At 51.1% G+C, this 11,904-nt stretch overlaps 1 protein-coding gene across 2 annotated transcripts in view; it reads left to right on the top strand.

The window, feature by feature from the left end:
• LOC149339129 (uncharacterized) overlaps positions 1 to 8,946 on the top strand; it is a 31,805-nt gene extending 22,859 nt beyond the window's left edge. For both annotated transcript variants that reach the window (XM_089550402.1, XM_089550403.1), the window contains exons 3-4: positions 7,233 to 7,291; positions 7,889 to 8,946. In XM_089550402.1, coding sequence (XP_089406528.1) covers positions 7,233 to 7,291; positions 7,889 to 8,554 — 725 coding nt within the window. In that variant the 3' untranslated portion in view covers positions 8,555 to 8,946. The remainder of the gene's footprint in view (positions 1 to 7,232; positions 7,292 to 7,888) is intronic.
• The last annotated feature ends 2,958 nt before the right edge of the window (positions 8,947 to 11,904 follow it).

Genomic DNA, 11,904 nt, shown 5'->3' on the forward strand with positions numbered 1-11,904 from the left:
GACCGAGGATAACTGCGGGTATCCCCGACATTTCCTCGGGTCAAACGGCCACGGGGCCGGTTGCCCCAAGGCATTCGGCACACGACTGAGGTCCGTCCACAAGGCAGTCCCAGCCAGGAACATTGGCTGAGGTGGCTCTGTCTCCACCCGTGCACATTTCACGAGAGGCGCCCAGACCAGCTGGGCCACCGCGCGTCCTCCCGGCGGCGATGGGATCCCGTCTCCAGGGTGCAACCACCCTTCGGAGTCCCCACCGGGAAAGGTCTCCCTAGCAGCCTGCCATCCCCTTGGTAACCAGAGCATCGCTGCTCTCGTCCACAGAAATGGTGATGACATACCGGCTTCAGGTGCCTTATATACCAGAGACGTTGCGGGAATCTAGAAACAAAGGTAAAGGCTCTGATGTTTGTTACCCCCCTCCCTCGCAAGATCATCCCGCGCTGGCTGTCCTTCAGCCTCTCCGTGAATGCACCCTCTCCCAGACCAACCTGGACTACATTACGACACACGGAACGCCCACTTGCAGGCGCTCCTTGGTGACTGATTGAGTGAAAACTTTATTGAAGGCATGGAAATTCCTGGAGCCCTGGGTCGTCCGCGAAGTGCGGCAGCCCAGTGTTTTGCACCGCAGCGTGGACCCTGCGAACCAGACCTCCTTGGTTGTCTGGGTCCTCTCTGTGCAGAATGACCTCCCACTGCTCAGATCGGGATTAGGAGGTCAATACCGGCATTGGATTGGCATGCCCACACCATGTGGAAAACCTTAGCTACTTCTCCACAAGTGGGCACTCTGGTTTGTGGAGTGAGGGGTACCATTGGTGGAGCTGAAGCGGTGTTTCGATAGTGTGTGTTTGTTATCGGCGGAGGGTGTGTTCTTCCGCCTTATCTAGGGCTTGGTGTATGTTTGTCTGGCCTGCTTGTAGGCCTGTAGGTGTTCGACAAAGGTAATTATAAGCTGTGTAACATGTTTCTCTGCTTTGTCCACTGACGGGGAAGCCTGGTGTAAGAGAGCTCGAGCGCGCAGATGGCCGGCATCATTACCTCCCGTTGGTCCCGTGTCTCCCGGGAACCATATGATTGAGACTTGACTAGGGGGATGTTTTGCGAAAAGTGTGATTCCTGACTGATGGATTAGTTCATTGTTAATATGTCCGTTGTTAGTCAGTTCTTGATATGTCGGCATGCGTTTTTGGAATCTGTCAATACATAGCGTTTGGGTTGGTAGCTAGTGCTAGATCGATGGATGCCTCCTGTGCGTGTGTGGGGTCGGAAGTGCGCACTGACGCGCAGTTGATTAGTTTGCCCTCGGGATTTGTTATGGCGATGGTCATTCGCGCTTGGATTGAACCGACTGCATCCACGTTGAGCGTATCTGGGTGACCATCCCATTTCTTGGGCAGGCTTTTGTCTCTGGCAGTTATTCGTTCCGCGTTGTATTTTTGATGCATATTTCTGGTGGTGTATATAGATGGTGTATATGGTGTATATATATGTTGCTGCGGATCGGAAGTCGAAGCTCCGTCCTTTTGTCGACCGGGTAGGGTACTTTGAGGTGTATCTTACTCAGGAGAGTACGGCCTGTTCGAGTGATGGCCAGGCGGTTGAGCTGTGAAAGTCTTTGCGTCTCCTAGATTTCTTGGGCGTGTTGTGGATGCCGGGGGACATGAGGCGCGATCTCGAATTGTCTCTGGGAGACCGAGTGACATCTTGTAGGCCGTCCGTATAAGTGATTCTAGCTTTGCAATTTCTGACTGGTGAGGTGGAAGTAGATCCCGTATATTGCTCGTGAGACGGTGAAAGCGGGCAGATGCCTTGCGTTGGCAGGTACAGCCGAAATCTGAACTGCGGCGAATTCAGAAGGCTGTTCGAGGTCTGGTGATGACAACTCCTTCGAAGAGTTTGCCGAAGCAAAACGTTAGTGAAATTGAGCGAAGATTGTCTAAAGGGCTAACTCGATGGACACATCCTAGGCGTACGGGCGAGGAGCCTACGCGCACGGGCGTACGCTGGAGCCTGTCTGCGCATGCGCGAGGCGCGACGAGCGAGCAGGCGCTAGCGGGGCGCAGATATCTGTGCATGTCAGATATCGGCGCCTGCGCGCGGGTGCTAGCGCGTGCGTCGAAAGGGAGGTCCGGTTTGCAACAATGGGGTGACCACGGGGCTCTCGGTTACTGTTTTCTTCACGGCTTGAAGCTCTTTCCGATTCCCCCAAGTCTTCTTGGAATCCTTGCAGCTCCCCAACCATTTTTTGTTCACGGCGTGACATTTTTTCAGCCGGCTCGCAACGGGGAGCGAGCCAGCGCCAGAAGCATGGAGATGCATGCCACTTTTCGAAGCCCGTTGCGGCGCGTGCTGGGCGCGCAGGCGCTTCTCGTGTACGCCTCGGCAGTGTCCACCGAGGTGGGGCTTAAGAGCAGGGGTTTTTTGGGTCTTGATATCAATCGTATGTCAGCCAGCTTCCAGGACGATGGTAGTTTACCCGTATTCCAGTGCTTCTCGTTTAAATATCGGTCCAAGGATGTAAGGTAGTCATCGGGGAGATTTTATAGGAGCCGGGCCGTCACCTTGTCTGACCCCGGGGTGGTGCTTTCCTCATGGCTACTATAGTTCTGCCCTGACTTCTCCTGCCGTGATCGTGGCATCAAGGGCCAGCATACTCGAGACGGAGTATGTGTGGGCTTACGTACCTGTCTTGCAACTGCTTTAGTGCTTTCTCGTTGCTGGTGGAGTGAACGATATTGCTCAGCCGATCATAGGTTTCGGATCTGCTCTTGCTAGTGTCGATGAGTGACCTTTAAGTCCCACGTTTTAGGCACTCCAAGAGCGGCCTGGAGACTGTCGCAGAGCGAACTCAAGATCCCTCTGGTAAAGGTACATGCGTACTTTTCAGTCTGAGTGTTGATGAAGTCAATGCGGAGCCATAGCTTGTGAGTGTGTCGCTGTGTTCTGCATCATTTGGGTGCGGTACAACCGGCGGAGGCTCTCCAGTGCCTGGGGACCCACCGGAAGAGGAAGGCCGAGGCGACCTAGGAGGACTCGCCCGGCTGGAGTGACAGCGACACGTTCTAGCTTTTTTGGTCAAGTGCACCTCCGCCGGCTCTTTAAAGGCTGTCGACCCCCGTAGCCAGCAATCCTTGCATGGGCGTATGCTGTGGCAGACCGAGGGCTCTCTTATACACTTTTAGGAGAAGGCAGCCCAATTGATACCTGTGAGTCTGGCTGAAGGGAAGAGAGGGGGGCTCCATAAGTGAGACGTCTGTGAATTAGGGCCTGGATCAAACGGATGTTGTCACGCTCGATGATCCCATGTCTCCTGGAGATGAATCCGGCAGCCATGCTTAGGACCTGGTTGGAGGTGGGCAGGAGCTGCTTCACATTATGGAAGGCAATGTTTTCGGTCCTGCAGTAGGGTGCAGCACGAGAAGTTGAGATTTGGTGGCTGGGCACCTAAGTTTCTCCGAGATAGATAGCTCTGGGTTACAACAATGGCCGCTTGCAGAGCGTCTTGGTTGTCACCCAGGGATCCAGAGATCCAGAGTCTGTCCAGATTGCGAAGTAATCGGCATACAGAGAGCGTCGGATAGTCGCGGTGCCGAGAGGCAAGGGAGGAGTGGAAAGAAGATTGAAGAGCGTCGAAGACAGAAATCGAGCCCTGTGGGGTACCTCTGTTTGGAAGACTGTTGTTCGACTTCGCGAGCCCGCTGTTCATCCGTTAGCACACGTTTAGCTGCAGGCGGCTCCGTCGACAGTCCGGCCGTGGCAAAGGGGACATCTATTCCGGATGCTTCCCCCTTACGCTTGCGGTAGTACCGAAAATACGCGGCGTTCGTTTGGCAACAATATGTTACTTGACCTCGATAGCTGGTTTGCGTTCCGCCTCAGGCACGGCTGGATTTTGCCGCTGCCGATGCTGCATCTTACGCTGGCGAGCATACTGAATCTTGACTTCTTACTGCTACTGATCCGACGTCTACCACGGCAAAGGAGCTTCACACAGCCGTTGCACACGACTATAAAGCGCCGTGACGTCATGTGAACGTAGCGCTATCTAGCGGCTTAAATTGTCTCTCACCACCTGCTGCTCCGTGGCTGCCGGCTTGGCTGTGACGTCACTCCAGTTGTGCGGGTGATGGCTGAAGAGGTGATCGCCACCATCGGCCATTTTCGCAAGGAAACTGTGTGGACGTTGAATGGCAACTGCAGATGTTTTTGTATTCAACGAACTTTGAGGGATCGACTGTGTGAAACTTGCAAGTAAAGCATGCGAAGTCCTTTTCTACTAGCGTTTGAAATGGTGATGTAATCGTCGATTAAAATTGCAACGGCCTTCAAACTTCTCCACAGGAGAGCCATGATGAATTGGAGGGCGCATGATGGCGTCATCTGCGGTACCGGCATAGTTCTAACCTACAAACGCTTGCTTCGAAGGAAGCAAATTAAAGCCATTGAAGGGAAAGTCCGCTGAGTGTTGTTTGGCAACATCCAATGACGCACAGCAGGGAGTGGTTGACAGCAGCGGAAACTTGAAATTTTACCGTCCGTAACGTCACGCCGAGCTTCTCCGCTTTCCTCCGGTGCTGTGACGAGAAGCCTGAAATTTAATCGTCAATTACGGCAGCATTTTATGCTAGCAAACACACACAAAAAAAAAGCTTGACGTGATTTACCAGCAGCCTATACAGGTTGGAGTCCTTTAGTACTGCGGAATTCTCAAAAGTGGCGCCGTCGCTCTTTAAGACAGTTTTTATAATCGCGGATTTTTGAGGCTTTGTTACACCGCCATCCACTTCTGAACGGTGATTACGGAGCCATTCTCGTTTTTGACGTCGCGAGTTTGAATTGAGTGGTGGGGGAAAAGTTTTTCAATTCTAAATTCTATTTTCTCCAAAGTAAATTATTTTTTTGCCGCCAAACAAATTAAACATATCAACAAGGAGCCATAGGGTCGATTTTTATTAATGACAGAAATTTTATGGAGTTGTCCTCAGTGCCCCTTCAAGCCGTGTACAGTCGACCGCGGCTTGAAGGTAATCATTTCAGGCCTAACCTACTCGGATTAAGCTGCTCTTAGATGGTTTATTTTCACAATAGTGCTGCAACAGAGTTTATACCCGTGCCACAGGCGGTAGAAGTAAAGGCTTAATGCCCTAAGTTTGTTAACGACATTATCTTCGGAGTTGTTACAACACGTCCAAATTAAATTCCCTTATACGAAAGTCGCCATGACGATAAGACAGTCAAAAATTTTACCTGGATATAAAAAGTGTTAATGAGCACAACATCTGGGGAATCTTGTGTGAATGCAATATTTCCTCTTTTTTTTGTAGAAAATGCCGCTGTTCTTGCTTGACAAGTAAAAAAAGTAGCCATAAATTCGCATGTCGGTCCACAATTAGTCGAGAACGTCCGTCAGAAGTGCTGGTAAAAATGGCGTTCTTCGCATCGAAAATGCAGTAGCGATGCCTCGTCTGACTGAAAGTTATGAATACATCATTTGGCACTGGTTCGGAAGGTGTTACTAACAAAGTTGCAAGCTTTTGAGTGGTAGTGAATTGGGTCGAGTTGTGGTAAATGAGTTGTGGTGAACTCAGTAGGTCGCGAATGGCTGTAAGGCTAATGCCATTAAATTTGAATATGTGGCACTGTCCGAATGGCATTACAACTTAAGGCAGTAAGCATTTAATGGCATTATATTTGTCCTGGTGGCATTGGTACACTTTATTATGCTCACATCTGCTGTTTCCAGCTTTGGTATAAACATGACAAGTCATCCCATGTGTTTTATATATTGTTTCCACGATTTTATTGAATAATGCAGTATCGACCAAGGCACAACAATGCCCTGAGTTGTTTGCTTTATGTACAGGATGTACCTATTAATCTCACAAACGTTTCTTTAAAGCCATTATAGGTATGTCGGTGCAGTGTATGCATTTGGATTGTGTGGCAAGGCGTACGTTTTTTATTATCATCATCATCAGCCTGACTACGCCCACTGCAGGGCAAAGGCCTCTCCCATGTCTCTCTGATTAACCCTGTCCTTTGCCAATTGCGGCCACCCTATCCCCGCAAACTTCTTAATCTCATCCTCCCACCTAACTTTCTGCCGCCCCATGCTACGCTTGCCTTCCCTTGGAGTCCACTCCGTTGCCCTTAAGGACCAGCGGTTATCTTGCCTTCGCATTACATGCCCTGCCCAAGCCCATTTCTTCCTCTTGATTTCGACTAGGATGTCAATGACTCTAGTTTGTTCCCTCACCCACTCTGCCCGCTTCCAGTCTCTTAACGTTACAACTATCACTTTTCTTTCTATAGCTCACTGCGTTGTCCTTAACTTAAGCTGAACCCTTTCCGTTAGCCTCCACGTTTCTACCCCAAACCAAACCATGATCTGAGAAAACCTGCCATATGCGCTCCACCCCATTCTTGCTCTAGTTATTTCACTCTCCTGATCCGGATAGTGATAACTACCTGGCCTAAGTAGACGTATTCCCTTACCACTTCCAGCAGCTCGCTACGAATTATTAACTGCTGTTCTCTTGCGATACTTTTAAACATCACTTATGTTTTCTGCATGCTAATCCTTAGCCCCACCGTTCTGCTCTGACTGTCTAACTTATTGATCATGCTTTGCTGTTCATCTCCTGAGTGACTTAGCAAGGCAATGTCATCAGGGAATCGCAGATTGCTTAGGTATTCATTAACTCTTATCCCCAACTGTTCCCAATCTAGACCTCGGAACACACCTTCTGCAAACAGGTGGTGAAAAGCATTGGCGAGATCGGGTCTCCCCGCCCGGCCCTCATTCCTTATTTTAATTCTATTGCTGACTTTATGGAGGACTATGGTAGCTGTGCAATCGTTTATGATAGTGTATGGTAACTATGGTAGCTGTGCACAGTTTCTCGCCTCGTTTTCGTAGCGCTCACTAAAATTCACCCTCTGGAAAAATCATGTACTCGATTTTTTCCTGACAAATTTCCATCTGCCTCGGTTCTGCCGTACTAACCTGCTTTCTCAGCAAGATTTCGCGCAGGATGGGTCGCAAGATCTGTTTCCCCCACCAGAAATAATTTTGCTTCTACTGCGAAGCTTCTAATAAATCTGTATAACTTTCCTCTGTAACAGTAAGGCTGCGCATGGGTGGATGCTATTGATCAACTACTCCCGAACGGATCGATTGATTTCGACGATGTCTTCACCAAAACGTTCTTTTCTCTCACTTTTCGCAGCCAGCGTCAAATCAGCGTTCGCGGACTTCATGAATTGGCTGCGTGGAGTTCCTTCGCCGGTGAGTGGGCGTGGTTTCTTATCTGCAGCTCGTGAGAAGGGAAGCCTCAAGTATTGAATATTTAACCTTGATGATCCTCGTTGCGGTTTTAAAATCACAATTATACCAAGTACGCATGGCCAGCAAGTTTAAATTTCATCCAGTGTAAATGAACCCGACTCATTTCCAGGCTGCGTCAGAGAATACGAACGAGAACTCATAAATAGAACAGAAGCCTAAAAAAAAAAAAACGGACAGGGTATAAAACAGATGTCTTTGTTACCGAGCTTCGTTTCCATAAAATGTTGGGGCTCGCACGAGGGCTTGACAGAGATCGCAAACGTACTGCAGCGGAAACTTTGTTGAAACTTATATTGCAAATTTTCCTCCATTGAACTACCCCAATCGATAGGACGTTCATGAAGACTTAGCATCTTCGTTTCTTCCTTTATCATCTGATACAAAGTTGGCTAAATCAGTGCAGTCAGTAATGAACATTGAAACATTTTAAGGCGTCGATTAAGTGGAGAAGTTATGACCATACAGGCGCGGACGTAAGGTAAAGTTTTAGCGACACTTGTGGACATTAGGTGAGGTTTACGCCTCTTTTTTGCACAGGGTGAGGGCCGCGAGTTCCGGGTCGCAACTCCTCCGACGCCAAGAAAGCCAGACCAGTCCTACACCGTGGAACAAGAATATGGTTTCGGCTTCGAACACCGCCACCGAGAACACGAGGAGAAGCCATGTCGGGACCCCACGGCGCACCCCACCGCCCAGCCGACCACGCAGGGCAGCACGGACAGCGAAAGCACGGTGTCCAGGTCGACAGGGCTTGCAAGCACGACCGCCGAAGCGTCCGACCAGCCGACCTCTGAGACGAGAGCCGCGGAGCCGTCCTCAGTATCGCCCACTTTGGTGGTGACCACAACCAGGGCGCCAAGCATGGAGTCAACCAATGTTCCTGAAACCGCGCCACCATCTACCACCGGCGACCAGGATGCGCCGCAGAACACCGAGACAGCTCAGGACAGCACGTTAGTGCCGTCGCCTCCGGAGGCAACGACCGTACAGACAGTGAGTGCGTCGGCGACGCGCGACGTGGCAGAGGCGACGTCGACGGTCGAGACGCTGGCGCCGTCCATCGATGCGACCAGCAGCCCGACGTTGCCCCCGGAGGATCCGTCGGAAAACGACATCGACGCGGAAGAGCCCAAGGCACCGCCGCCCACTCCCGCACGGCGCAGGGGAAGCGGACCGGGCTTCGTCATCTCCGACGCGCACTGACTGGCGTCTCAGAGCGACGCACGGTGGGGCGCACGCTCATGCCCGAAAGATCAACCTCATTACGGCCGCTTTTACGAGCCACGATGGCTGACCCTTCAGTGGCTCTGAGACCGACTTCCTGTCCGGAAAGTCTTTACCAAGCGCGGGTATTACCGTATCACCACGATTTGCCATGACTGCGAAGAAAGACTGTGCCTCGTTTTCATGGTCAGGCCGAGAGCTTTTGCAGACTCCTCGAACCCTAGTAGCGTTATCGTGTTTTCGGTGCTTCTGCGTGTCATGGACACACCCAGTAGCAACTGCATCACGTCTAGACCCCCCGACGGAGAACAGTAATCTTATGCGCGCAAATAAAGTTTTTTGCTGCACGTGGATTGCAGTTATGAGGGCTATCGCCTGGCGTCACTGGCTTTCCTCATCGAATCATCCATCTCGCACAATCGTGATTCCGAATCGTCCCACTTGGCTACATGGTCTCGCTGCACACGAAAAACATCGCTTAAGTAGGATATAGGACAAAGGATCAAACAGATGCTGTGTTATACTCCATTCGCTGCCCTGTTTCAGAGCTATGTGCTATCATATGCAGCTGTGCCACCAAAGTGGCCCACGTCGCCGCCCTGGATCTCACATAGGTTATATGTTTCGTAAACGCACCAACGCTATTTGCCGTACTGCTACAACCCACTTTCTCCACTCCGAGTGTTTGTACAGCAAACCGTACACTCGCCCACACACCTGTCTTATAACAATCGCAGCTGACTGGCGGGCCCAATGCAGATTTTAAAGACATGCGTTAAACACGATCCATGGGAATGTGCATGCACCATATGGACAGGTTTCCAGCCATTGGTCACTGGTAAATGACAAAAGTGTACTCCCCGATGCACCGTCCGTGCGCTCTATTCAGGTGTGCGGACAACTGTACACAGTTTTGACGAGCCTGGGAGCAGAGACTAGTTGGGCACATGGCGACGAGGTCCTATAGCTTGACATATGAATGCAATAGTATTTGGCGAAAGGCGAACGTTTATGGAAAGCACGAAGAGCTGAGAACTAGCCAGTACGTGAGTGAAAGTGACCAGTAGCTACGCGATCACACAACCAACGAAGCAGCATTATCTGACATTATATGAAGTGTACAGTGCGCGCGAGAGGTGTCCTGGCCAGCATAAAAGTCACCTTGTAGGAGCGTCTCTGCCTTTTAAAGTCTACGCTTGCACCGATGTAGAGCCACATAACCTGCAAGCAACGTGGGCGCAAGCAATTTACCAGGAAGCCATGGACTGCGGTCACGGCGCTCGTCTACTGAGCCGGAGATCCGGGTTCGAACCCGACCGCGGCGTCCGCGTTTCGATGGAGGCGAAATGCAAAAAAGGCGCCCGTGTGTTGTGCGATGTCAGAGCACGTAAGATGCCCAGGTGGTCGAAGAAAAAATCTTCCTTTCTTCTTTCAGTCCCACCTTCCTACCTTCCCTTAAGGCGTGATTCGGGTGTCCATGGAGATATGTGAGACAGTTGCTGCATAATTTAATTTACTCAAAGCCAACTTTTAACTTTCATTTTCTAATTTCACTTTTGACTGCGTGGTGCAGGCTGCTCGAGCACTCTACACAAGGGTGACGCAGAGTGTACATTGAAGGAAGCTAACAGTCACCGAAATCAGGGCAAGCATGAGGAAATGTTTCTCTTTTTTTTTTAAATTGTGGTGTTGCACAACGAGAAATTAATTGAGGTGAAATTCTAGAGGCCCGTGTACTGTGCACGTTAAAGAACCCTAGGTGGTCGAAATTTCCGGAGTCCTTCATTACGGCGTCGCCTCATAGCCAGACTAGCTTTGGGACGTTAACCCCCGTAAATCAATTGTGTAATCCTTTTACGGCTGAAAGATGACTGATTAGAAAGTAGAAGAAAAATTTCAGAGTGCACTTAAGACTCCATACGTGCTGTGAAGGTGAAAACGTGTGTGTCATCATCAGTGTTCGACCTGGTTTGGTTTATGGGGGTTCAACGTCCCAAAGCGATTCAGGCTATGAGGGACGCCGTAGTGAAGGGCTCCGGAAATTTCGACCACCTGGGCTTCTTTAACGTGCACTGACATCGCACAGTACACGGGCCTCTAGAATTTCGCCTACATCGGAATTCGACCGCCGCGGCTGGAATCGAACCCGTCTCTTTCTGGTCAGCAGCCGAGCGCCATAACCACTGAGTCACCGCCGCGGCTCTCGACCTCGACGCAGGTTGCGCTCTCAGAAATGAAATGAGGACAGGCCAGCGGACGCTCATTCCACAAACGCTGAATCCACAAAGGTACGAGTGAAACACACGTACACTCGGTTCGACCCCTTCTGGTTGTTTCGCACCCAGGCAGACGATAGGAAAAACGATAAATGTAAGACCTGCGGAGCGAAGGGGACCCTTGATCACACAATTTGGGAATGCGCCAGATCTCCGGGCGCTGGGGATAAAATTGAAAGCAAAGAAGCCTGGGAGGCCCTGCTGCTGAGCGCGGTCCCCGCCGACCAGAAACAAGCTTTCCGCCTGGCGGGTGAAGCCGCGAAGAACCAATGTATCTCGCCAGTCTTTAGTCGCGGAGGTTCCAGCCCCTAGGCCTGTGTGCCAGGGGCGGGGAGTAGGGGGCCTCCTACATCGGCGGAAATAAAGTTTTAATCATCCTCATGATTGTCACCGCTGAGACTTTCTGTACCATCAGCGAGTACACACGCCGCCGGCTTTTCTCCTAATGGGACTAGTAATGCTTTCGCTTTTTTTTTAAAAGTTATGAGGTCTGATACAAGTGGGGAGGACTTGGCCACCGCTCGGACGTCTGCGACAGTGAAGAGACCAAGTGCCGTGGCTGTGGCATGACATCGCCCCCCCGAGGGGCACCAGTGTACACCACAGTGCCAACTATATACGACAAAGAACACTACACCGGGGACAAGAGGTGCAAAAATCTCTTTTGCACCCCGTGCACCGTTAAGAAACGCATATGGGAAATGCAACCAAGAGGCTGAAGAAGCGAAGCAACAAGGCCAAAGGAGCAGCTGCTGCAGCGATAGCTCCAGCAGTAGAACGTGGGACCGGTCCCTCCCCCGGCCACAAACCGGGCAGCAACTGCAACGCAAGTAGCCAGTTGCCTCCACCCGGCGGGCCGGTGCCACTCCAATCATGGGAGGACCGGGAGACCTCACTACGCTCCATGGACCCGGCAAGACAAAAGATCGTCGCCAGCTGCACTGCCAGCGTCAGGGATCTTTTAGGCATGAAGTTTTGAGTGTGGTGGGGTCGTGCGGGGACCCAGGTGTCCGGGAGGCCCGAATTCCTCTGCACAATAAAGTTTTTTTCTCT

Source organism: Amblyomma mixtum, chromosome 6 (genome assembly GCF_055824585.1).
Source record: "Amblyomma mixtum isolate Tamu chromosome 6, ASM5582458v1, whole genome shotgun sequence".
NCBI lineage: Eukaryota > Metazoa > Arthropoda > Arachnida > Ixodida > Ixodidae > Amblyomma > Amblyomma mixtum.